Source organism: Phacochoerus africanus, chromosome 1 (assembly GCF_016906955.1).
Source record: "Phacochoerus africanus isolate WHEZ1 chromosome 1, ROS_Pafr_v1, whole genome shotgun sequence".
NCBI classification, from domain to species: Eukaryota; Metazoa; Chordata; class Mammalia; order Artiodactyla; family Suidae; genus Phacochoerus; species Phacochoerus africanus.
In genome coordinates this window covers 221,169,994-221,196,979 of record NC_062544.1, presented here as the reverse complement: position 1 = coordinate 221,196,979, position 26,986 = coordinate 221,169,994, and the positions used below count along the sequence as shown (strand labels likewise).

The following is a 26,986-nucleotide window of genomic DNA, read 5'->3' as shown; positions in this document are numbered from 1 at the left end:
CATTGTTCAGACTATCACTCTACCCACTCCAGGACTGGCAAATAATAATAACCATTACCTGTTAAACACCTAAAATGCCAGACCTAGATGAGGTACTTTACATACATGTGATTTAGTCATCACACGACCCTTCCAAATAAATATTATCTTCTTTCTAGATCTGAAAGAAACTGAGGTTTAGAGAAGTAACAAGTTCCCACAGGTAGTAAGTGACAGAGATAGGATTTGTTCCTCTCAGACTTTACTGCTGTGTCCCAAATAGTTTGCACAGTGCATGGGAAGACAGGACTAGAGCCATGACTCCCAACTCTACTCTCCCCATGAAGTCTGAGGACGTCTGGGACCTTCTAGATCAACCTGGGGTCTACCGTGGGTCACCAAGAAGTAAGTCTGGAATAGGCAAACACTAAACTAGCTTCCAAGCAACTCTTGGATTTTTTTTTTTCCCTCACTGATGGTTAGCACTTACTATCATTATTCCTACAGCCACTGAGGTACCACGGGGGTGGGGGGGGGGCACCCAGTAACCTACTAGAACTATTCAAGAGCTCAATCCATAGGGACCTTTATTATACCTCTGGTAACCGAACTAAAATTAGTGAGAAATTAGGAATTGCCAAACATGCTGAGGAGTAGAAGTTTTCAACTCAACACATATTGAGTGTCTACTATGAGCCAAGCACTTAAAGAACTGAAGATTCCCAAGAGATTTCACCTCTCAAGAGAAATATAGATACTTGAGAAACAATGGCAGTTCAGTGTGGAAAGCACCGCAACTGAGTTAAGTTTAAGGAGAGGTGGCCACCTGGAAGGAAGACACAAGAGCTGAAAGGGGATTTGAGGTGTGGGAGTTGAAGTAACAAGGGAGATAGAGGCAGAAGAGCGTTTCCAGGCGTGAGAGTGGCCAAAGCATAGGCACAGAGGTATGAAAACTTAAACATGTTGAAACAAGCTAGTTTTTTAATTTAATTACAGTTACCTAACCAACAAAATGTGGATCTTATTCCCTTCTTTCTATAGTTGAGGGGGGGAATCAGTGGTAAAGAAAAAGAGCCTAGACGGAGTTCCCATTGTGGCTCAGTGGGCTAAGAACCCAGCTAGTATCCATGAGGATGCAAGTTCGATCCCTGGCCTTGTTCAGTGATTTACGTCACCAGTGCAGCTTGGATCTGATATTGCTGTGGCTGTGGTGAAGGCCGGCATCTGAAGCTCCCATTCAACCCTTAGCCTGGGGACTTCCAGGTGCCGCAGGTGAGGCTCGAAAAAGAAAAAAAAAGAAAAAGAAAAAGAGCTAGAGAGCCCCTGGAGAAAGATGTCCCACCCCCAACCCCAGCCTTCACCACAACAATGATTTGGATCCATGATGTCATTTAAGCAGTGGAGTTTGGGGTTTTCCATATGCTGCTTTTATGTCACCTGCCTTCCTCTCAGCCAAGCCACTCACTTTAGCAAACAGCAGCTGCTCATCCCTCCACTTTAAGTCGTGCACCCCCTTAGCTGCCAAAGTGGCTGTCTCTGCCAGCTGTGAGCCAGGAAATCAGAAACACAGGGATGGAGAAGCAACCAAGGCTCTGCCCAAGATAGAATTTCAAAGCAGGTCATCTTTCCCAGCAAGCCTGACCAATGGGCTGGCTCTGACCCCTTAAAGAGACAGACAGACCCATTGACTGTTGTTCTCAGCCTTCTTTTGCCAATCCATGTATGTCCTCATCCGAGTGGAAGGTACTAACATTTAAGAAGCAGTTATTGTTTCTTCATGTTTTCCCATGATACTTTTCTTTTTTTAATAAAGAAGCTCAGAGAGGTTAAAGAATTTTCCCAAGATGGCAGAGCTAGTATGCAAATAGGGGCTAAAGCCTAGGTTATTGTGACTCTAAATTGTATATTCTCTGTGCTGTACCACCTTGCTAGGTACTTTGGGATTTATGCGCGTCCAGATTGCAAGCTCGTTCATTGCTACTGGGGATGTGAGTATGCTGCTGGGGTGGCACCCCGGGTGCATAAACCCCACATGCTGCCTGTAATGAGAATGACAATGGATGCCAGTGGGACCTAGGCTGGGTCTGGGTCCCGTCCCACTGTTCTTATAAGGAAAGCCACAGATATGCAGGCAGAAGCACAGTAGAAAATATTTGGGGAGAATAAAGGAAAAGACACAGATGTCACATCATTGAGTTGATTCAATTCAATAAGCATTTATTTAGGGCAAATTATGTGCACCAGGAACAGGGGATAAAAGATGAACAAGACAGTGATCACCTTCAAGGAACTTTCAGGCTAATGAGGGAGACTGAACGAGAAAGAACTGTAATCCAAAAAAATAAGTACACTTTTGGGCATGTGACCAATGTGACATAAGAGGACATGCATCAGGGAGCTTCTGGAAAAGGTATACTCCCTAGCGCAGACAGCAAGGAAGGCTGCTACCTTTCATCCTGGCTTGGAATAGAATGGTGTGATGACGTCGTGCCTGAAGCTACCATAGCCTTGAGATAAGATGGGGTTCGGGAGTTCCCGTCATGGCTCAGCAGTTAACGGACCCGACTAGTATCCATGAGGACCAGGGTTTGATCCCTGGCCATACTCAGCGGGTTAAGGATCCAGCATTGCTGTGAGCTGTGGTGTAGGTTGCAGACCTGGCTCAGATCCCTCATTGCTGTGGCTGTGGCGTAGGCTGGCAGCTACAGCTCTGACTCGAAGCTTAGCCTGGGAACCTCCATATGTCGTGGGTGTAGCCCTTAAAAAAAAAGAGAGAGAGAGAGATGGGGTTCAAAGGTAGCGCTGATGGGGGAGCAGAGAATTCAGGAAAAACACCACAGGGAAGGTGACATTTAAACTGGTCTAAAGAGATGAGTAGGTGTTCCCCCAGCCAGGGGAGGGCATTCCAGGAAGGGAGAACAGAATGTGAGGTCAAGTCCAGAAATACAACAAAAATACACAGCATATTCTGGTAACAGAGTACAGTTTATTGTTGGTGAATCAAGGGGAGTAGCAGGACACCAGGAAGGAGTGGCAGGGTGGGGCCAGATTACAAAGTCATCTGCCTCTCCAAGTGTGGTCTAAGAGCTGTTCCCAGTTTATGATGAGATATGGATGGAAACTGAGAGAATTCAGATATTTTTCTACAATTTGACAGAGAAACTTAGGGCCTTTGAATGTAATAAAAACTTTGGGGTTGTAGAGTATATGGTGGCTTTTTTGGTGTGGGGGAGGCTTTTTTCTTTAAAACTTCGTTTTTAGTATTAGTCTGAGAATTGTACAAAACTACAGTGGGCCTTGGAGGAGTTCCCGTCGTGGCTCAGCAGTTAAAGAACCTGACTAGCATCCATGAAAACGCAAGTTCAGTCCTGGGCTCTCTCAGTGGGTTAAGGATCCGGTGTTGCTGTGAGCTGTGGTGTAGTTTGCAGACTCGGCTCAGATCCTGTTGCTGTGACTGTGGCTGTGGCTGGCAGCTTATAGCTCCAATTCGACCCCTAGCCTGGGAACCTCCATATACTGTGGGTGCAGCCCTAAAAAGACCAAAAAAAAGTGTGTGTGTGGGGGGGGTTCTTGGAGTTCTCTTGTGGCACAGTGGGTTAAAGATCTGGGGTTGTCACTGTAGAGGCTTGAGCCACTGTTGTGGTGAGTTCATTCAATCCCAGGCCCAGGAACTTCCAATGCCTTGGAAACACCCCCGCACCCCCCAAAAAGTGGTCCTTCACCACATAGTTTGAGGAACACTGGGCTTGATAATATGCCTTCCTAATATAGTTGATAGAACAGAAGCATGATTCTAGGCTTTGGACACATACCACTGGGCTGATCTTAGGTGGACACTCCTGGTTCCTTACCCTATAGCAATTTCCTTTCTCCCAAATTTATGGAACTCCGATTTTACTTGGGCAATATGTAAAGGGGGTGGGCTTCTCTCCCAGTTGCCAGAGCCTGACATAGGACTGGTTAAAGCGAAGCATAATATCCCATTCCCCTCGACGGAAACTGCTTTAAGAGCGGGCATGTGACCCTTCAGCATCAGTGTAGGAGCATCCAGGGAAAAGTATACTCCCTGATAGAGACAGTAAGGAGGCCTGCCACCTTTCATCCTGGACTGAATGGTTGTGATGATGTAATGCTTCAAGCCACCATAGCCATTAGAGAATGGGCCTAAGGATGAGGTTAAAGAGGAGAAAACAGAACAAGACTTTGTTCTTAAAAGTCACTGATGTATTGTCTCAAATCTGGAACTTTCAACCTCCAATTTAGAGGAGGTAAATTACATTTATTGCTTAAGCCACTGTAGTTGAGTATTCTGGTCCTTGAAGTTGAGTGTTCAGATTCAGATCTCCCTAAGGATTGATCTTTGGTCAACAGTTCTCTGAACATCTGCTCATTGATTGTTTTATTCTATGAAAACTGAACATGAGACAATTTATGAGCAACCAATAATTTTCTTGCAAAAGTTTGAATAAACTGAGGAATTGCTCCTCTAAACTCAATTTGACCATTGAGGATGACTTGGTTGTTAAGCAAACCAGGTGATTCAGTGCAAAGTTGGTCATCTGTTCAATATCATTTGCCATTTACTCCTCCCTCCTTGTAAAAGAATTCCAGTTTTGTTCTGACATCTAACCTGCACAAGGACCCAAAGAGGGATCCTGTTTAAGCCAATCATTGCAAAGCATTCTGTTGACAATTAGGCATTAAACTTATGAACCTAGTCTATCCTAAAATGTAACCAGTCTCCTACACATTAATTAGTGTTGAGATCTTCCAAGGCACCAGTATGGTCCAAAATCTAAAATTACTTTTCCAAAAGAGGGAACTAGTAAAGAACGATTTAAAATGTCAAGACTGAAACTTTGTTCAGTCCTTGCCTTTCAGAAAGTTAAAAATAAAAAACCAAAACTTTGGAGCTCCTGTTGTGGCTCAGTGGTTAATGAATCAGACTAGAAAACATGAGGTTGTGGGTTCCATCCCTGGCCTTGCTCAGTGGGTTAAGGATCCGGTGTTGGTGAGCTGTGGTGTAGGTCACAGACAGGGCTCAATTCTGGCGTTGCTGTAGCTGTGACATAGGCTGGCAGCTACAGCTCAGATTGGACCCCTAGCCTGGGAATCTCCATATGCCTCAGTTGCAGCCCTAAAAAGACCAAAAATAAATAAATAAATAAGTAAATTAAAAACCAAAAATCCTTATTTTGGAGATTTCATTGGATGAGATAATTATCTTTCTGCTTTCTCCTTAGGAAAAAATATCCAGAACACAAGTTCCCAGAACAATGCAAGAACATAAGAAATTTGTATTATAAGATTTGCTGGCATTTCTGCTGTGGCACAGTGGGTTAAGAATCTGATTAGTATCCATGAATTTCAATCCCTGGCCTCGCTCAGTGGGTTAAGGATCCAATGTTGCCCCAAGCTATGGCACAGGTCACAGATGTGCTTGGATCTGGTGTGGCTATGGCATAGGCTGGCAGCTGCAGCTCTGATTTCATCCCTAGCCTGGGAACTTCCATGTCACAGGTGAGACTGTAAAAAAGAAAAAAAGAATCCGACTCCAGAGGCTTGGATCACTTTGGAAGTGTGGGTTCGATCCCCAGCCCAGGCACAGTGGGTTACAGGATCTGGTGTTGCCGCAACAGCAGCTTAGGTTGCATATGTGGCTCTGATTCAGTCCCTGGTCTGGCAACTTCCGTATGCCAAGGGTACAGCCATAAAATTAAAAAAAAATTTTTTTTTGCTTACACTACAATTGTCCCTCTGTATCCTGAGCAATTGGTTCCAGGAGACCCTATGGATATCAAAATCTGCATTTGCTTAAGTCTCTTATATAAAATGGTGTAGTGTTTCTATATAACCTAAGCACATCCTCATCCTCACATGTACTTTAAATCATCCCTATATCACTTTAATACCTAATGTAAATCTTATGTAAATACTTGAGGAAGTGGCAAAAGCAAGCTTGAATTTTTGGAACTTTCTTCACCCCACCCCAATATCTGAGATCCAAGTTTGGTTGAATCCAAAGATACGGAACTCAGGAGTTCCCATTATGGTGCAGTGGAAATGAATCCAACTAGGAACCATGAGGTTGTGGGTTTGATCCCTGGCCTCGCCCAGTGGGTTAAGGATCCGGTGTTGCTGTGAGCTATAGTGTAGGCTGCAGATGTGGCTCGGATCCTGCATTGCTGTGGCTGTGGTGTAGGTTGGCAGCTGTAGCTCTGATTTGACCCCTAGCCTGGGAACCTCCATATGCTGTGAGTGTGACCCTTAAAAAAAAAAAAAAAAAAAAAAAGCAAAGCTATGGAACCCATGGATATCCTATAAGAAAAATAAATAAACAAACACCATGTAAGGATGTGAGGAACACAAAAATAAACACAGCTGAAGATTTTTAACCAGGGATATATATTTTCTAACAAATTATAAATACTTTTTATTTAGCAAAGTTCATCAAAGAACTCCCAAAGTCACTGAATCTTCTTCACTTCTCAGGAATTATTCATTCACAACGCAGACCACCTACAGAAAAAGATGTATTTTAGTAAGTCAGGTATCAAGCATCATGCCAGACCTATGGAATTAGGGAATTAATACACTAGAAATGAATGCTTCACCCAAGTACTGTTAACTGCCACAATTATTCTAAACCAGTCATGAAACAAAGATACACATTTTAAAATTCTAGTTTTATTTTATTTTTTTAATTTTACGGCCACATCCACAGCTTATGGAAGTTCACTGGCCAGTGATTGAATCCAAGCCACAGCTGAGACCTACACTGCAGCCACAGCAACACCAGATCCTTTAGCCCACTGTGCTGGGCTGGGAATCAAACCCACACCTCTGCAGCAACCCAAGCTACCACAGTTAGTCTAGTTGTGCCACAGCAGGAACTCCTTAAAATTCTAGTTTTAACTAAAAACATCACAGAGGAGTTCCCATTGTGGTGCAGAGGAAATGAATCTAACTAGTATCCATGAGGATTCATGTTTGATCCCTCCCCTCGCTCAGTGGGTTGGGGATCAGGCATGGATGTGAGCTGTGGTGCAGGTCACAAATGCAGCTCAGATTCTGCGTTGCTGTGGCTGTGGCGTAGGCCGGCAGCTATAGCTCTGATTTGAGCCTGGGAACCTCCACATGCCACAGGTGTGTCCCTAAAATGAAAGAAAAAAAAAATCACGGAAACTGTTCAATCCATTACATTCATTTTTACAAGTTCTTTGTTGAAGTAAAAACCATACATTTTGGAGTTCTCATCATGGCTTGGTGGAAATGAATCCGACTAGGAACCATGATGGCCTCGATCAGTGGGTTAAGGATCTGGCATTGCCGTGAGCCTTGGTGTAGGTCGTAGACACGGCTCGGATCCTGTGTGGCTGTGGTGTGGGCCGGCAGCAACAGCTCCGATTGGACCCCTGGCCTGGGAACCTCCATATGCTGTGGGTGTGGACTTAAAAAGACAAGAAAAAAAAACATACATTTGTTTATTTTCTCAAAAACATCTTCCTCCAAAAGGCTAATAAGATATTCGAGACCTAGAAACCCCTGTTTGTTGATTCAAGTATGTTTGGCAAAGATCCACTAAGTGGAAGGCAGAAGGTCAGCTCTCTGCACAAGGCATTTCCTGTGGAAAGTTACTCACTAAACCTCAAGGGCAAAGCAAGGATAACCCTTTGAAATCCATTCAGAAAGATCAAAAAGGGAGAGTAGTAGAGAATAGGGTTGCTGGTCTAGTCAGTCCGTACCAGGCTTCTCTCCAGCCAGCTCGTACCCACCCTTCACCACTCAGTCCCTATCCCAAAAGACAGAGAAAAATGCTGAAAAGGTAACTAAGTAATTTGGGCTAGCCAACCCATTAAATCTAATGCAAGTGTCTCCCTCACATAGCTGGTCTCTGCATTTAGTTTTTAAAAAAGAAAATAAGCCTATTGGTATTGAAAGGGTAATTTACGGGTATGGTTTTGTTGAAATTCAGAATAAAAACATTTTGAAATTACCAATAAAAAATTAATTTAAAAAAGATAACCCTCATTAGCAATATAAATAAGAACATTTAAACTCTCTTTTCTAAAAGGCTCAAAGGAAGAATATACTTAAAAATAACCAAAAAAAATGAAGCCACTCAACATTTCATGAAATAGCAGGCCAGAGCTCTGCTGCATCTTTTGTTACTGACTACCACACAGCAGGACTGTAAAGTCCTTCATACAAGAGACCTTGTCTCTTCTCAGCTTGGCACTTTCTAGTCTTAAACAACATTAGATATCTCTTGAATGAATAAATGTTCAAATAGCAGAAATGACCCTTTTTCTTTTTTCTTTTTGTCTTTTTCTAGGGCCGCTCCCTTGGCATATGGAGATTCCCAGGCTAGGGGTCTAATCGGAGCTGTGGCCACCGGCCTACATCAGAGCCACAGCAACTTGGAATCCGAGCTGCGTCTGCAACCTACACCACAGCTCACTGCAACGCCAGATCGTCGACCCACGGAGCAAGGGCAGGGATCGAACCAGCAACCTCATGGTTCCTAGTCGGATTCGCTAACCACTGCGCCATGACGGGAACTCCGACCCTTTTTCTTGACTGAGGATATTTTCATATAGCATCAGCTGCTTTCCTGTGTGTGTTTGTGAAATCAGAATATTTTAACCAACTATTAAGTTCAATTAGACTTATTAAGTACTGAATATCACCACCACTCAGTGCTAGTCCTTTAATTTCTGGGTTCTCCAGGTTTCTCCTGGCTCCTAAAGGCAGCTGCCATTTCTTATATTTCTAAGCAAGTTCTAGGTTCCTCTAGTTTCTCTTTCAGTAAAAGCAATAGTAAAGATAGAAGTGTCTTGAATCCCCATCTATTTCTCCTTAGGAGTAGTTTTCTTTCTTTCTTTTCTTTCTTCCTCTTTCTTTTTTTTTTTTTTTTTGTCTTTTTGCCATTTCTTTGGGCCACTCCCGCGGCATATGGAGGTTCCCAGGCTAGGGGTCAAATCGGAGCTGTAGCTGCTGGCCTACGCCAGAGCCACAGCAACGCGGGATCCGAGCCGCGTCTGCGACCTACACCACAGCTCACGGCAACGCCGGATCGTTAACCCACTGAGCAGGGGCAGGGACCGAACCCGCAACCTCATGGTTCCTAGTCGGATTCGTTAACCGCTGTGCCACGACGGGAACTCCTCTTCCTCTTTCTTTCTTTCTTGTCCTTTTAGGGCTGAACCCTCGGCACATGGAGGTCCCCAGGCTTTGGCGTCCAATCAGAGCTGTAGTCGCCAGCCTACGCCACAGCCCACAGCCACACTGGATCTGAGCTGCGTCTGAGGCCTACGCCACAGCTCACGGCAACATGGATCCTTAACCCACTGAGCAAGGCTAGGGACTGAACCCTCATCCTCATGGATGCTAGTAGGGTTTGTTAACCGCTGAGCCCTGACAGGAACTTCGGGAGTAGTTTTCAAGTCTGTCTTTGTTACTGTTAAATCTTTAGATCGTTTATATTTAGCTTTAAACTTGCTACTTCTTCAGCATAAGCCAGTGGTTACTTTTTTTTTTGGGTGGGGGGGAGTGCTGTACCCACTGCATGCAGAAGTTCTGGGGCCAGGGATCCAACCTGATCTACAGCAGCAACCTGAGCTGCTGCAGTGACAAAGCTAGATCCTTAACCCACTGTGCCACAAAGAAACTCCAAGCCAGTGGTTCTTAAAGAGGGGGCAGCTGAAAATTACCTAGGAGTTTCTGAATCAACAGGTGCAGATCAGGGCCCCGGCCCTTGAGAATTTTGGAAAACATTCCTCAGGTGATTTTTAAGGTATACCTCTAGTTGAATGTAGCTGACTTTCATATTAAGTCCAATTTACTAAATTCGAGATACAATTAAGACCTTATGTAGAAAATAGCAATTAAAATCTACAGTTTTTTTTTTTTTTTTTCCCTTATACTAGGGCCGCACCCACAGCATATGGAGATTCCCAGGCTAGAGGTAGAATGGGAGCTACAGCTGCCGGCCCACACCAACGCCAGATCCAAGCTGCATCTTCGACCCTACACCACAGCTCTCGGCAACACCAAATCCTTAACCCACTGAGAAAGGCCAGGGATCAAACCTGCAACCTCATGGTTCCTAGTTGGATTCATTTCTACTGCACCACGACGGGAACTCCTACAAAGGTTTTTTGTTTTTGTTTTTTTTTTCTTTTGTCTTTTTAGGGCCACACCCGTGGCATATGGAGGTTCCCAGGCTAGGGGTTTAATCGGAGCTATAGCCACTGGCCTATGCCACATCCAAGCCTCATCTACTACCTACACCACAGTTCACAGCAATGCTGGATCCTTAACCCACTGAGCGAGGTCAGGGATCAAACCCCCAACCTCATGGTTCCTAGTCAGATTTGTTTCTGCTACATCAAGACCCGAGCTCCCAAACGTTTTTGAATTAAGGAACTTTCATAACCATTACTAAGAAGACCTAAGATTGCAATATATTCTTCCTTTAAAGCTATCCTCAGAAAAATGTTGTCTTGGAGTTCCTGTCGTGGCTCAGTGGTAACAAACCTGACTGGTATCCACGAGGATTCGGGTTCAATCCCTGGCCTCGCTCAGTGTGTTAAGGACCCGGTGTTACTATGAGCAGTGGTGTAGGTCACAGACAAAGTTCAAATCCTTCATTCCTGTGGCTGTGGTGTAGGCTGGCGGCTGCAGCTCCAATTGGACCCCTAGCCTGGGAACTTCCATATGCCACTGGTATGACACTATAAAGACCAAAAAGAAAAGAAAATCATGGTCTAAGAGCCTCATTAAATACAAGGAGTGAAGTGTACGGTGCTTGTGACTTAGAGAGTAAAAAAGACCTGGATTCTATTTTTTTTTTTGTCTTTTTGTTGTTGTTGTTGTTATTGTTGCTATTTCTTGGGCTGCTCCCGCGGCATATGGAGGTTCCCAGGCTAGGGGTTGAATCGGAGCTGTAGCCACCGGCCTACGCCAGAGCCACAGCAACGGGGGATGCGAGCCACGTCTGCAACCTACACCACAGCTCACGGCAACGCTGGATCGTTAACCCACTGAGCAAGGGCAGGGACCGAACCCGCAACCTCATGGTTCCTAGTCGGATTCGTTAACCACTGCGCCACGACGGGAACTCCTGGATTCTATTTTTAATTCTCAACCGGAGCAAGTCTTTTGACTTCACTTTCCCTCCATTTCCTCACGGGGAGGTGGCGGGGGGGCAGGACACCTGAGACCAATGGGGAGCCAAACATCTGTGCCTCTTCTGAAAGTGGTATTATGTTGAAACTAAAACATGACAATTTTGAATTCTTAGAAAGGCCCTATGGGGATTCAGATTCTTCTTTTTGCAACCAGGATTCAAAAATACAAAACCAGGAGTTCCTCTGCGGATTAAGAATCCAGCATTGTCACTGCAGTGGCTTAGGTCACTGCTGTGACATGGGTTCGACCACTGGAAAAGACAGTAAAGCTAAGGACTTGCCCAAGACCACACAATCAGTTAAAATACCAAGTCTTCTAAGTTCTTGCATTTTCTTTTATACATAAATGAAGAACACAGGAATTACCCTCACTCTCTGCCCCAATAATGTAGAAAAAAACCACAACACCTTCTGGTCCTTGTGAATATATGCTACTTAGATCAATGAGTGTACCACCTTTGTGGTCCACATGAAGTCCAAGAGAAACCTGATCCTAAAATTAGCATTTTAAAAAATCATCCTTCTTATCAAGGCAAACTCAACCCTAAGCAACAGATGATACACCTGACTAGGAAGAAAATTAGATAAGGAATGAGGAAATCATAATCACATACAGGGCTGAGATTCCATGTCTCTGAAACAATCAAGTTATCCTTTTAAGAACACCTCCCCACAACCATATTTACTTATTTTACAAAATTATTGACCATGAGATTTCTTTAAATAACCATCTAATCCAGAAGTATACCTTGTATACACAGATATATCGTACCATACGGAAAATAACATAATACATTAAGATTCTCTCTCTCTCTGAGTTTCTGTCGTGGCGAAGTGGTTAACAAATGCAACTAGGAACCACAAGGTTGCGGGTACAATCCCTGGCCTTTCTCAGTGGGTTGAGGATCTGGTGTTGCTGTGAGCTGTGGTGTGGGTTGCAGACGCAGCTTGGATCCCGCATTGCTGTGGCTCTGGCTTAGGCCAGTGGCTACAGCTCTGAATGGACCCCTAGCCTGGGAACCTCCATATGCCACAGGAGCGGCCCTAGAAAAGGAAAAAAAAAAAAGACAAAAAAAAGAAAAAAGATTCTCTCTTTTCTTGGCCATGCCCACTGCATGTGGGAATTCCTGGGTCAGGGATTGAACCTATACCACAGCATCCACTCAGGCCACCAGTGACATCAGACCCTTAACCTGCTATACCACAAGGTAACTCCAATATGGTTCTCTTTTTATAAAACGATAAAAGTGAAATCCAGACAGGATGAATGTTTTGGTGCACATATATGCAGCCAAAGTAAAACAGAGGTTAAGCTAGAGAACAGGAGAACCAACATTAAGCCTCAGGACTTTCAGGCTAGACTATTTTCCACTACACAGTGATACTTCTTATCAGCTGGAGATAGGTTCCTCTTATCCCTCCTTCTCCCACAGCTCACTGAGGGAGACTGGCCACTTTTAAAATTCCAAAGACGCAGGAAAGAGGCGAACGGGAAAGAAGCCAGGCTCACTATTACACTTATGTTGGTATGTAGCTATGGCAGTATTTCTCAGCCATTATTTAAAGTGTTGTGGATGTTATGGGGGAATGAGGGCACCAAGCAGAGGGAGTCTGTCTATAGACAGAGGTTCCAGTTCTGACCTTGCCTACCAGCAGTCCCTTCATACTTATGGGCCTTAGTTTCCTCAATCATTTATTCATTTAATTAACAATCCTTTATTGAGCACCTACTATGTGCAAGGCACTGTTACTGGTCCTGGAGATATGATAGCAGAACTTACATTCAAACTGGAGAAAAGCAATGCAGATAATAGAAAAACAAAATATGCAGGCCATGCTGCAGAGTGACAACTAGCTACATGTGTCTATTAAACAAAACAAAACAAATCAGTTCCAGAGTTTCCGTCGTGGCTCAGTGATTAACGAATCCTACTAGGAACCATGAGGTTGCAGGTTCGATCCCTGGCCTTGCTCAGTGGGTTAAGGATCTGGCATTGCTGTGAGCTGTGGTGTAGGTCGCAGATGCGGCTTGGATCCCGAGTTGCTGTGGCTGTGGTATAGGCTGGTGGCCACAACTCCAATTGGACCCCTAGCGTGGGAACCTCCATATGCCTGCGGGTGCGGCCCTAAAAGAAAAAAAAAAAAGACAAAACAAACAAATCAGTTCCTCAGTTTTACTAGCCACATTTCAAGGGCTCCACAGCCACATATGGCTGGTGGCTACCATACTGTAGAGTGTAGGTAGAGAACCATTTTCATTATCACAGAAAGTCTTACTGGACAGAGCGATGGGGAAGGGATGCTATTTTAGATGGAATGTTGAGGGAAAGCCTAATTAGGAGACTTGAAAAGAGACCTTAATGAAGTGAGGGAGTGAGTCAAGTTGCTATCTGAAGGAAGAGGTTCCAAACAAAAGAAAGTTATTTTAGGTATTACTGTATACACATCACTTAAGGTCCCTTCCAGTAATAAAATTTGAACTCAAAGTTTTCAAAAAATGGTCTGAGGTTCTAGTTTTACTAGAATAAAAGAATAAAGAATAAAGCATGATACAAATGAAGCAGCAACAATTCCATTTGCTTTGTAGAAAGCAATGCTTTCATGTGCTGAGTTATTTAAAAGCAATTACTAAAGACTCACAACATTAGAAACAAAAAATAGAGAACATTTTCCTTTTAGTTCCTCTAAATCAGACAACTCAATATTTTGAACTTCCTAAGCCATGAATCCTTCTGTCTATAACATAACTCTAAAGGCTTTTGTCAAGCCCTTTCTCGTAAGCTTAATTATCCCCTTCACAAATCCACTGAATATGCCTCAATTTATTAGCATCAGTTACTCTGTACACTAGAAACTGAAAAGTTGTTTTTAGTGATACTGAGGCATGTTAGATTAACCAGGTGAACAAACTTTCAGACAGAATGCTGCCCAATGACTGCTAAATCTGTAAAGCAATTCACAAATTTGAAGGAATCAGCCTGTGTATTACTTTCCCAATAAAAAAGGACCATGCTTACCATTTCATATCTTAAATCCCAGGGCTCTCATGCACTCCTTGTGGGCCTCAATTAGGTGTCCACAGTGCTCTTCTCCTTTTTCAATGATGCTATAAAACAAAATGTGCTTGTTATCCAACAAAGTAGGCATTAAGCACAAGAGTAGTAAAAAAGCAGGCAAGATAATGAAGGAGAGAGTCAGGCAGAACATGGGTCTGATGGACTGTACCTTTTTTTAAAAAACTTTTTGGCCTTTTGCCCTTTCTAGGGCCACTCCTGTGGCATATGGAGGTTCCCAGGCTAGGGGTCCCTTCAGAGCTGTAGCTACCAGCCTACGCCAGAGCCACAGCAACACAGGACCCGAGCCACATTTGCAATTACACCACAGCTCACAGCAATGCTGGATCCTTAACCCACTGAGCAAGGCCAGGGATCAAACCCGAAACCTCATGGTTCCTAGTCAGATTCGTCAACCTCTGAGCCACAACGGGAACTCTGGACCGTACCTTGAGTTTTGAAAAATGCTGTTATACCAGGAGTTCCAGCTGTGGTTTCTTGGGAGCACTGGGACACAGGTTCAATCCCTGGCCCTGCACAGCGGATTAAGGATTCAGTGTTGCCGCAGCTGTGGCTTAGGCTGCAACTGCAGCTCTAATCTGATCCCTGGCCCAGGAACTCCATATGCCTCAGGGCAGCCAAAAAAACCCAAACCAAAACAAAACAAAAATGCTATTATACCAAATGGCTTTGTTTTTATTGGCTCTTGTGATATTTCGTTACCCATGAAGATGTTCTATTGATATCTAGTTGCGGGGGGCGGCATCTGATTAGAAGACATTATGCATATTAAATATTACCTCTAGACACTACCCAATAATACTAACCTATAACAAAATAAACTGAATAAAAAATTAACATTAAATGGACAGAAAGAACTTTACTTTTTGCCTATCACAGAGGAATCCAATTTTTGATTCTAACCTACATTCACATACATCTAGATAAGTCTATTTCTTTTTTTTAATTTTTATTTATTTTTTTGTCTTTTTGCTATTTCTTTGGGCCGCTTCTGCGGCATGTGGAGGTTCCCAGGCTAGGGGTCGAATTGGAGCTGTAGCCACTGGCCTACGCCACAGCCACAGCAACGAGGGATCCGAGCTGTGTCTGCAACCTACACCACAGCTCACGGCATCGCTGGATCGTTAACCCACTGAGCAAGGGCAGGGATCAAACCCGCAACCTCATGGTTCCTAGTCGGATTCGTTAACCACTGCGTCGGATTCGTTAACCACTGAACTCCGATAAGTCTATTTCTAATAATAAGACACCCTTCACAAATAGCAAAAAATATCTGGCTGCCCAGAGCAGCCCAATGAGCCCCAGTCATGATGATCAAAGAACTTTTGACCTGTAAAATTCACAAAGTAAAAACTAGAACCACACAGTTTCATTTCTAAGGGCCTAAAAATGTAATTTTAGGAAAGAACCAAGTTAAGGCAAATTCAATTGTAAGAAAAAAATAACTCCTAACTATAGATATTTGGGGAGAAGCCATAGTGGTCAGAAGTAATTGATGCAGAAGTAATTTAAAGAAAGGGAGGTTCTCCTTTCTTCTAAAGCCTACACATCTTTCACAAAAGCTGTCTGCCTGGGACAGCAAGCTCCTTATAAAAATAATTGGAGTTCCTGCTGTAGCACAAAGGGATCAGTGGTATCTCTGCAGCACTGGGATGCAGTGGGTTAAGGATTCAGCATTCCACACCTGTGGCATAGGTTGCAATTGAGGCTCTCATCTCTGGCCTGGGAACTCCATGTCCTTCAGGAGTCCAGAAAAAGAAAAACAAACAATGCCCCCCCAAAAACAATAGCTAGCCCTCCCAGATCATTTCTTGAATGCTGTAAATATTGTGGCTTATAGCATTAACCCTACAATAATCCTGGAGGCAGACACTTTTATTAGGCCCATTTTACAGACAGGAGGCAACTATGTTAAATAATTCGCTCAAGGTAACAGAGTTGACGCCCCAGGATTCAAACCTTGACACTAGATCCCAGGCTCCATCATAATACCATATGGTCTGAAGGTTCAATAAGCACTTAACAGTTAATGTGGAAGCATAGTATCTGATCGTAGTCTTTCGAATCTCCCTTAACAGTATTATGTGCACAGTAGTGGATATTAACAAAAAGCACTTGGCTCCTACCACTCATATTTTCCCACTATGTCACTTATGATTTCTTTACTTTTTATGTGAGGACAAAAAGGGACTGGAGGGAGAGGTGTACATTCACATTATCTGAAGATTCCTTCTGAGATTTGTTCCACAACAGAGGCTGTATACAGTAAGAAGAAATGAAAACCTTTTGCAGGTTGATGGTAATTTAGATAAACAATTCTGAACACTACAGTGTCACATATGTTATAGCCTAGTTGATTTTTAAATTATCTACCTAAAACGGTGGGGGGAAGGGTTTAGGGGATTTTCTGCACCGTTAAGAAATGTACCTTGTACCCTACTATGACTAAATTCGGGGAGAAATTACCAGAAAACCGGAAAACTTTTACTCTTTGATCTTTATAAATCTTTTTTTCTTGGCCGCGGGGGAACTATGTGCAACTTCCCGAAAAGAGATCGAACCCGCCCCACGGCAGTCGCTGCTGAGACCACGTGGGATCCTTAACCCCTCTCACCACAAGGGAACTCTGATTTTGCCAAGTCTTCTATCACGGGCCCATAAACCATAGTAGAGCAATCATTGAAAAACGTCTCCATTAACTGTTTCCCTTTACTTTTTTTTAAGGGCCGCACCTGGGACATATGGAAGTTCCCAGGCTAGGGGCTAAATCAGAGCTGCATATGCCGGCGTACACCACAGCCACAGCCACACAGATCCCATTGGCATCTGCGACCGACCTACCCTGCAGTTTGCAGGGCCGGCTCCTTTACCCACTTAACAGACCAGGGATCGAAACTGCATCCTTATGGCTGCTGGTTGGGTTCTTAATCCGGTGAGCCACCACGGGAACTCCTGTGTTTCTTTAAATCAAGTAGCATCCTTCCGTTTACATGCCTTCGGTCCTAAAGCAATGTTTGACCCATAACAGCTGATGAAAAACCTTTTGTAGGAAGGAATGCCTGGATTGAGCGCGGCGGGTCAATCTGACCTCTCTCTGATCCCTTCAACATTTTCCCCAGGGTAAGCTACGAGCTCAGTCCACAGACAGCTGGCTGCGAAGCCTACCCAGGTCTATAACCCTCAAGAGAGCCCCGCGGCAAAGAGAGGGCCACGACCAGGCCTAGTCAGGGCAGCGGCACCCGAAGGGAGTGCACGGAGCCTGCCCCGCCGCCCCGTCCCCGGCTGCGCACTGACCACGCATCGCGCGCCTTCTTGGTCTCCGGGCAGGCGCAGCAGGGCTTCAGCGGCTTCTTCTCCTGCGATTCAGGCGGGGCAGGGATTGCGGCCGCCAGACCCGGCATTTTTCGCGCCGAAAGCTGCAATTAGCACTGCCACCCCAAACTCTACCGGCCTCCGGACACGCCGATTCGCCCTCAGTTATTTCCGGCAGCCGCTCCAAAACAGAACAGGAAGTCCTGCCTCTCACTCTGACGAACTGGGAGGAAGGGAGGAGGTAAAGAAGAAAAATTTTTTAAAGGGCACGCGCGTGCGCAGAAGAGGCTGAATGATGGCCTTAGTGCTAGGGCGCCTCTTCCGCGCAGGTGCAGAGAGCCCAGGTAAAGTGCAGCGATGTTTGCACACCAGCATTGAGAGGACCCACAAATGAGGAGACCCGTAAGGCAACTCGGAGAGCTCTCAACCATACACCCAGCTCGAAGTCGAAAACTGAAACTCAAGAAGGTGAAATGACCTGTCTATGCTACAGAAAAGAAACACTAGTGAAAGCCAATTCCTCTTGAGTAACAGACTTAGCGCCCGGCATCTTATGCTTGCCATTATCTGCCTTACTGCCTTCACCACCCCACGTCACCGCTCTAGTTAAAAGTGAGTAGCAAAGGAGTTCCCTAGTGGTCAGCGCAAATGAATCAGACTAGGAACCATGAGGTTTCGGGTTCGATCCCTGGCCTCGTTCAGTGGTTTAAGGATCCAGCGTTGCCCTGAGCTGTGGTGTAGGTCACAGACACGGCTCAGATCAGGTGTTGATGTGGCTGTGGCATAGGCTGGCAGCAGCTGTGTCTCCGATTAGACCCCTAGCCTGGGAACCTTACCTCACCCACACGCTTTAAATCCTCAGCTAGTTAGTGTTTATAGCTCCCTCTCCAACTAATTTGATTTCCATATGAATTGCCAATCATAGGGCAAATATATTGGTTAGTAAAATTTTAAAATACCTTTTCATTGTCATTCCTCAAATTCAGTTAATACCTATCCATCTAGGTAAATAAGTAAACTTAGACAGTATTTGCAATAGAATGGACATAACCATTAAGTTTTTTTCCTGCAGAGAATTGTTTGAGGAAGGATGAGCTTATTTTTTAAAGCAGGACTTCCAGGCATTGTTAAAATAGCTGTCTAGGGATACGCACTTTGGTTAATCAAACATTGCTTATCACCTAACCCAGCCAATGGTATTGCCCCTCAAGATGGCTGTTTTCTTGCTCTTTGTACATTCCCTGCTCCACCATTTCCTGCTCCACCAACCCCTAAGCGCATGATTGACCTTTCTACGTATTTGTCCCAGGCCCCAGCAATGAGATTGTTCTTATCTAAAGAGCGGTGAGGGCAGTGCCTCTCTGCTGGTCTCCCTGGTAACTCGTGCCAACCTGATGTCAATTCCCACTGTAACTGGCAATCTCCCCTTCCCCTCCAGGAGCAGAGACTTTACCATGTCCTGTCTACCCCCAGTCCGCTGCACACAGTGGTGTGTCACTCCAGGACCTTCAGACATGTAAGAACCCCCTGGCCATTAAACCATCCATGTCTCTGTCACTGACTCTGGGCTCTTCAGTCATGAAGCTGGGTAGACACAGGGCTTGCAGACCTGCAGGATGCAGCCTAACACTAAGGTTTGTTTCTGTATTCCAGAGATTCAGCTCAGAATCCTGAGGTGTGTCTGGGAACTGGTGTAAAAGTAATTTCTATATGTGTATTTTCCAAGTTACCAAGACCATCCCCATTTTGTCATCTGGCATTTCCATTAGCTGTGGTGCAGGTCACAGATGAGGCTCAGGTCTGATGTTGCTGTGGCTGTGGTATAGGCTGGCAGCTGTAGCTCTGATTGGACCCCTAGCCTGGGAACCTCCATATGCCACAAATGCAGGCCTGAAAAGCACAAAAAAAACCCCAATGCTTCTTAAACTAGCAACATCAACATCACTTGGAAATGTAATTTACAATAAACACAGCTCAATCAATGGGGAAGAAAAAATAAACTAGAAAAAATTAATATCACACCTACATATGTGTAAGGTCAAACTAAGTTATCGAAAGACGACAGTAGGAATTTCTGTCGTGGCTCAGTGGTAAAGAACCAGACTAGTATCCATGAGGATGTGGGTTTGGTCCTTGGCCTCTCTCAGTGGGTTAAGGAACCAGCAGTGCTGTGACCTGTGGTGAAGGTTGCAGATGTGGCTAGGATCTGGTGTTGCTGTGGCTGTGGTGTAGCCTGGGAACTTCCATATGCTGTGGGTGTGGCCCTAAAAAGACAAAAAAAAAAAAAGAGAGAGATTATCTTTATTTATTTTTGGGGGGAGTGTAAAGGAAAAAATATAGCTTTATTGCTTTGCCAGGCAAGGGTGCCACAGCACGCTAGTGCCTTAAAGACTGTGCCCCTAAGGAGATTACCTTTATACCACGGGGTAGGGAATAACCTGTTTGCCCCTGGAAACCTCCTCCCATTTCCTAGAGCCCTGATGATGTCCCTATCTCCTAGCCCCTTAAAATCCCTTTACTTCTCTCCCCTAGGGCAGAAGGTGTATTTAGAGTATGAGCTTTCTCTTTTCCATTCCTTGATCAAGGGATAAAGTTTCTGGCATGCACTACTGAAACTGGTTTCATTTGATTGGCATTTGCAACTCCAGGCAAAGGACCCACTGAAAGTTCACCCACCTGTTGGGCATCTGCAACAAAATAAGAAAACCACTAGATGAATATAGCACTTATGCTGTAGTGACCTACATCAGCAAACCAAAAAAAATTTTTTTTGTCTTTTGTCCTTTTTAGGGCTGTATCCACAGCATGTGGAGGTTCCCAGACTAGAGGTCTATTTGGAGCTGTAGCCACCAGCCTACGCCACAGCCACAGTAACGCCGGATTTTTAACCCACTGAGCGAGGTCAGGGATCAAACCCACAACCTCATGGTTCCTAGTTGGATTCTTTTTTTTTTTTTTTTTTTCCCACTGTACAGCAAGGGGATCAAGTTATCCTTACATGTATACATTACAATTACATTTTTTTCCCCCACCCTTTCTTCTGTTGCAACATGAGTATCTAGACAAAGTTCTCAATGCTACTCAGCAAGATCTCCTTGTAAATCTATTCTAAGTTGTGTCTGATAACCCCAAGCTCCCGATCCCTCCCACTCCATCCCCCTCCCATCAGGCAGCCACAAGTCTATTTTCCAAGTCCATGATTTTCTTTTCTGTGGAGATGTTCATTTGTGCTGGATATTAGATTCCAGTTATAAGTGATATCATATGGTATTTGTCTTTGTCTTTCTGGCTCATTTCACTCAGTATGAGAGTCTCTAGTTCCATCCATGTTGCTGCAAATGGCATTATGTCATTCTTTTTTATGGCTGAGTAGTATTCCATTGTGTATATATACCACCTCTTCCGAATCCAATCATCTGTTGATGGACATTTGGCTTGTTTCCATGTCCTGGCTATTGTGAATAGTGCTGCAATGAACATGCGGGTGCACGTGTCTCTTTGAAGTAGAGTTTTGTTTGGATAGATGCCCAAGAGTGGGATTGTGGGGTCATATGGAAGTTCTATGTATAGATTTCTAAGGTATCTCCAAACTGTTCTCCATAGTGGCTGTACCAGTTTACATTCCCACCAAGAGTGCAGGAGGGTTCCCTTTTCTCCACAGCCCCTCCAGCACTTGTTATTTGTGGACTTATTAATGATGGCCATTCTGACTGGTGTGAGGTGATATCTCATGGTAGTTTTGATTTGCATTTCTCTTATAGTCAGCGATGTTGAGCATTTTTTCATGTGTTTGTTGGCCATCTGTATATCTTCTTTGGAGAACAGTCTATTCAGGTCTTTTGCCCATTTTTCCATTGGGTGATTGGTTTCTTTGCTGTTGAGTTGTATAAGTTGCTTATATATTCTAGAGATTAAGCCCTTGTCAGTTGCATCATTTGAAACTGTTTTCTCCCATTCTGTAAGTTGCCTTTTGGTTTTCTTTTGGGTTTCCTTTGCTGTGCAAAAGCTTTTCAGTTTGATGAGGTCCCATGGGTTTATTTTTGCTCTAATTTCTATTGCTTTGGGAGACTGACCTGAGAAAATATTCATGATGTTGATGTCAGAGAGTGTTTTGCCTATGTTTTCTTCTAGGAGTTTGATGGTGTCCTGTCGTATATTGAAGTCTTTCAGCCATTTGGAGTTTATTTTTGTGCATGGTGTGAGGGTGTGTTCTAGTTTCATTGCTTTGCATGCAGCTGTCCAGGTTTCCCAGCAATGCTTGCTGAATAGACTTTCTTTTTCCCATTTGATGTTCTTGCCTCCCTTGTCAAAGATGAATTGACCATAGGTGTCAGGGTTTATTTCCGGATTCTCTATTCTGTTCCATTGGTCTGTCTGTCTGTTTTGATACCAGTACCACACTGTCTTGATGACTGTGGCTTTGTAGTATTTTTTGAAGTCTGGGAGAGTTATGCTTGCTGCTTGGTTTTTGTTTCTCAGGATTGCTTTGGCGATTCTGGGTCTTTTGAGGTTCCATATAAATGTTTGGATTGTTTGTTCTAGTTCTGTGAAAAATGTCACGGGTAATTTGATAGGGATTGCATTGAATCTGTAGATTGCTTTGGGTAGTATGGCCATTTTTACAATATTGATTTTCCCAATCTAGGAACATGGAATATCTTTCCATTTCTTTACATTTTCTTTGATTTCTTTGATTAAAGTTTTATAGTTCTCGGCATACAGGTCCTTTACCTCCTTGGTCAGGTGTATTCCGAGGTATTTGATTTTGTGAGGTGCAATTTTAAAAGGTATCGTATTTTTGTATTCCTTTTCTAATAGTTCATTGCTGGTATACAGAAATGCGACTGACTTCTGAATGTTCATCTTATATCCTGCTACTTTGCTGAACTTATTAATCAGTTCAAGTAGTTTTGGGGTTGAGTCCTTCGGGTTTTCTATGTATAGTATCGTGTCATCTGCATACAGTGACAGTTTGATCTCTTCTCTTCCTATATGGATGCCTTTTATTTCTTTTGTCTGTCTAATTGCTGTGGCTAGGACTTCCAAAACTATGTTGGAGAGCAGTGGTGAGAGTGGGCATCCCTGTCTTGTTCCAGATTTGAGTGAGAAGGCTTTCAGTTTTTCCCCATTGAGGATTATATTTGCTGTGGGTTTCTCATAAATGGCTTTGATTATATTCAGGAATGTTCCCTCTATACCCACTTTGGCGAGGGTCTTGATCATGAATGGATGTTGGGCTTTGTCAAATGCTTTTTCTGCGCCTATTGAGATGATCATATGATTTTTGACTTTTTTTTTTTGTTAATGTGGTGTATGATGCTGATTGATTTGCGTACGTTGAATCATCCTTGTGAACCTGGGATGAACCCAACCTGGTCATGGTGTATAATTTTTTTGGTATGTTGTTGGATTCGGTTGGCTAAGATTTTGTTGAGAATTTTTGCATCTATATTCATCAATGATATTGGGCGATAGTTTTCTTTTTTGGTGGTATCTCTGTCTGGTTTTGGAATGAGGGTGATGGTGGCATCATAGAATGTCTTTGGGAGTATTCCTTCTTCTTCAACCTTTTGAAAGAGTTTAAGGCGGATGGGCACCAATTCCTCTTTATATGTTTGATAGAATTCACCTGTGAAGCCATCTGGTCCTGGACTTTTATTTATAGGGAGTGATTTTAGGACCTCTTCAATTTCATTTCTAGTGATGGGTCTGTTCAGTTGGTCTGTTTCTACTTGATTCAGTTTTGGCAGGCTGTAAGATTCTAGAAAACTGTCCATTTCTTCCAGATTGTCAACCTTGTTGCGGTATAGTTGTTCATAGTATTCTTTTATGGTGTTTTGTATTTCTGCTGTATCCGTTGTGATTTCTCCTTTTTCATTTCTAATTTTGGTTATTTGGGTTCTTTCTCTCCTCTTTTGAGTGAGTCTGGCCAGGGGTTTGTCCATTTTGTTCACCTTTTCAAAGAATCAGCTCTTGGTTTTATTCACTTTCTCTATTGTTTTTTGAGTCTCTATTTTATGGATTTCTTCTTTGATCTTTATAATTTCCTTCCTTCTGCTGACTTTAGGACTTTTTTGTTCTTCTTTTTCTAATTCATTTAGGTGGAGGGTTAAATTGTCCATTTGGGATCTTTCTTCTTTTTTGAGAAAGGCCTGTATTGCTATAAATTTCCCTCTGAGCACTGCTTTCGCAGCATCCCATAGATTTTGAGCGGTTGTGTCTTCATTATCATTTGTTTCAAGGTAGTTTTTAATTTCCTTCTTGATTTCCTCATTGACCCATTGGGTTTTTTAGTAGCATGTTGTTTAGTCTCCATGTAGTAGGTGTTTTCTCTTTCCTTTTCCCATGGTTGGTTTCTAATTTTATGGCGTCGTGGTCAGAGAAGATACTTGAGATAATTTCTATGCTCCTAAAATTTATTGAGATTAGCTTTGTGTCCCAATATGTGGTTGATTCTTGAGAATGTTCCATGAGTATTTGAGAAGAATGTGTATTCTGCTTTTTTTGGATGTAGGGTCCTGAAGATATCAATGAAGTCTAACTTTTCTATGGTTTCCTTTAGGATCTCTGTTGCTTTATTGGTTTTCTGTCTAGAGGATCTGTCCATTGATGTGAGGGGGGTATTAAGGTCTCCTACTATGATTGTATTCTCATCAATATCTCCCTTTATGTCTGTTAATATTTGTTGTATGTATCTGGGTGCTCCTGTATTTGGGGCATATATGTTGACGACAGTAACATCCTCTCCTTGGATGGATCCCTTAATCATTAAGTAGTGTCCTTCTTTGTCTTTCTTTATGTCTTTTGTTTTAAAGTCTATTTTGTCTGATATGAGCGTTGCGACTCCTGCTTTTCTGTCATGTCTATTGGCGTGAAATATTTTTCCCCACCCTTTCACTTTCAATCTATATGTATCTTTTGTCCTAAGGTGAGTTTCTTGTAGGCAGCATATTGAAGGTTTTTGCCTTTTTATCCACTCAGCCACTCTGTGTCTTTTGATTGGGGCATTCAGTCCATTGACATTTAAGGTGATAATTGATGGATGATTATTTATTGCCATTTGAACCTCGTGTTCCAGTTGATTCTATGGTTCTCCATTCTTCCTTTCTTTCTTTCTTTTTTTTTTTTTTGGTTGGATGGTCTCCTGTTATTATCTGCTTGAGTGTATTTTTTTTTCATTTTTTGCAAATGCAATATTTGGTTTTGGCTTGTGGTTGCCCTGTTTTTTAAGTATGCTAACCCCTTCCCATAATTGTGTGTTTTAGCCTGATGGTCCTGTAAGTTCAAACACCTCATTACTATATTAAAATTAAGAAGAGAAACATACAAACAAACAAACAAAAAGGGTTATTTACTTCCTAACATCCCTTGCCCACATTTTATGGTTTTGATGACTCTTTTTTATTTTTTTCTTTTTAATTTTATTTTGTTTGAAGCATGTTCATGATTAAATCCGTATGCTGGCTTATTTGAGTGACTGCTCTCTGATTGCGGTTTCCTCAGTCCTAGTTCTTCCTCTTCTTCTTTTTTTTTCTTTTCTTTTTTCTTCCCTTTCCTTCCTTTCTTTTTGGTTTAGAGACGCCCTTTCAGTATTTCCTTTAACCTGGGTTTTGTGTTGCTGTATTCTTTAAGTTTTTGTTTTTCGGAAAAAATTTTTATTTCCCCTTCTATTTTAAATGATATTCTTGCTGGATAGAGTATTCTAGGTTGCATATTTTTTCCTTTGAGCACTTGAAATATCTCTTGCCATTCCCTCCTGGCCTGTAGTGTTTCTGTAGAGAAATCAGCTGATATTCTTATGGGGGTTCCCTTGTAGGTAACATTCTGTTTTTCTCTTGCTGCCTTTAGGATCCTCTCTTTATCACTAACTTTTGCCATTTTTATTATGATGTGTCTTGGTGTGGGTCTGTTTGGGTTCAGTTTGTTTGGGGCCCTCTGTGCTTCTTGTATCTTGAACCCAGTACCCTTTAGATTTGGGAAGTTTCCATCGATAATTTCTTCAAATATATTTTCCATCCCCTTATCTTTTTCTACTCCTTCTGGAATTCCTATTATGTGTAGATTGGCCCGCTTTATATTATCCCATAGGTCTCTTATCTTGCTTTCCAGTTTTTTGATTCGGTTTTCTGTCTGCTGACCGGATTGGGTGATTTCCATTATTCTATCTTCCATATCACTGATTGGTTCTTCTGCATTATTCATTCTGGTTTTTACTGCCCTTAGTTCAGTTTGCATCTCTGCCAATGAATGTTCTAGTTTTTCTTGGCTCCTCCTTATATTTTCTAGTTCCTTTCTGAGGGTATCTGCATTACTGTTCATATCTTCTCTTAATTCCTTCAGTATTTTCACTATTTCTCTTTTGAACTCCAGGTCTGTCAGACTGCAGAGATCTGTTTCATTGTTGACTGTTTTAGGTGAGTTCTCCTGTTGGTTTGACTGGGGGTGGTTTCTCTGCTTCTTCATCTTGCTTGTTGTTTTCTTTCTCCTGAGGGAGTTGTACTCTCCGTGACCGGGCAGTGTTTGCCTTGTCACTGCCGTGGAATATTTCCTGAGGGCTGGCGTTGTTGGTCAATCTTTTTTGAGGCAGTGTGGCTTTTCTGGAGTGTTGATGGGGCTAACAGTGTTTCTTTGAAGCAAAGGAGGACTTCCTGAGGGCAGACAGGACTGGGAGGTCCACACCACGATGGTAGCAGATTTCACTTGTTCATGCAGAGCTTGCTCTGGTGTTTTTAGGCTGTGGGTTCTTGCAGGGGGTTGGCGGTGTTGGGCAGCTGTTCCTCAGGAGTGCAGCACCCCCTGGGGGCTGGAGCAGCTATCTGGGTCACTGAGAACCTAAGAGGCTCTTCCCTAGGGCAGCCCAACTCAGAAGGACGGCCTGCGAATGTAGGTGGATCTTTTCACAGTCTGGCCAAGCTTGTTGCAGCTTTTCTGGGCTGCAGGGGGGTCCCCCAGGGGGCTGGTGGTGCTGAGCAGCTATTCCACGGGAGTGCGGCACCCCCTGGGGACTTGGGCGGGTAGCAGGGCTGTTGGAAACCCAAGAGGCTCCTCCCCGGGTCAGCCTCTGGAGCCGAGGATTCGGTGCCCAGCCCCCACCCAGGCGTCTCAATTTTTGGTGAATGTGCCCATAGTTCAGATGGTCCGTTCGGTTCTTGATTGGCTTTTCCGTACTCCAACTTACTGCTACACTGTTCTCTGCATCTGGAGATTGCTCCAGTTCATTTGATCTTTCCCCCGTGTAGGTGACTTTCCAGGGTGCGGGATCACTTTCTCCTCCTCAGTTCCCTTTCGGGCACGCCCATCCCGCTAGGATTCACCTTCTCTCACTCTCCTCTTTTCTCCCGTTCTGCCCAGTAATGTTCACGAACTTCTTGCCGTTATTGGAGTTTAGGTTCCTCTGCCAGCGATTGGTTGCTGTTCTGTGCGAGTCAT

General features: G+C 43.5%; 2 protein-coding genes across 2 annotated transcripts in view; one reads left to right on the top strand and one right to left on the bottom strand.

Moving 5' to 3' along the window:
- Positions 1-6,365: 6,365 nt before the first annotated feature.
- On the bottom strand, positions 6,366-17,786 carry LOC125133332 (cytochrome c oxidase copper chaperone). Its single transcript, XM_047791445.1, has 3 exons — positions 17,540-17,786; positions 14,189-14,277; positions 6,366-6,498 (listed from the first exon to the last, which is right to left on the bottom strand). The coding sequence occupies exons 1-2, from the start codon at positions 17,644-17,646 to the stop codon at positions 14,193-14,195; spliced, it is 192 nt and encodes a 63-aa protein (XP_047647401.1). The 5' UTR covers positions 17,647-17,786; the 3' UTR covers positions 6,366-6,498; positions 14,189-14,192.
- Positions 17,787-17,883: 97 nt separating this feature from the next.
- CFAP91 (cilia and flagella associated protein 91) overlaps positions 17,884-26,986 on the top strand; it is a 163,377-nt gene continuing 154,274 nt past the window's right edge. Inside the window, exons 1-2 of the mRNA XM_047791436.1 lie at positions 17,884-18,025; positions 18,996-19,073. The gene's annotated coding sequence lies outside the window, so the exon portion shown is untranslated. The remainder of the gene's footprint in view (positions 18,026-18,995; positions 19,074-26,986) is intronic.

Bases quoted from the DNA above. Each gene is read 5' to 3' on its own strand.
- LOC125133332 (XM_047791445.1), bottom strand. From the start codon at position 17,646: ATGCCGGGTCTGGCGGCCGCAATCCCTGCCCCGCCTGAATCGCAGGAG. The intron at 14,278-17,539 runs GTCAGTGCGCAG...TTTGTTTTATAG, and splicing joins AAGAAGGCGCGCGATGCGTG to CATCATTGAAAAAGGAGAAG.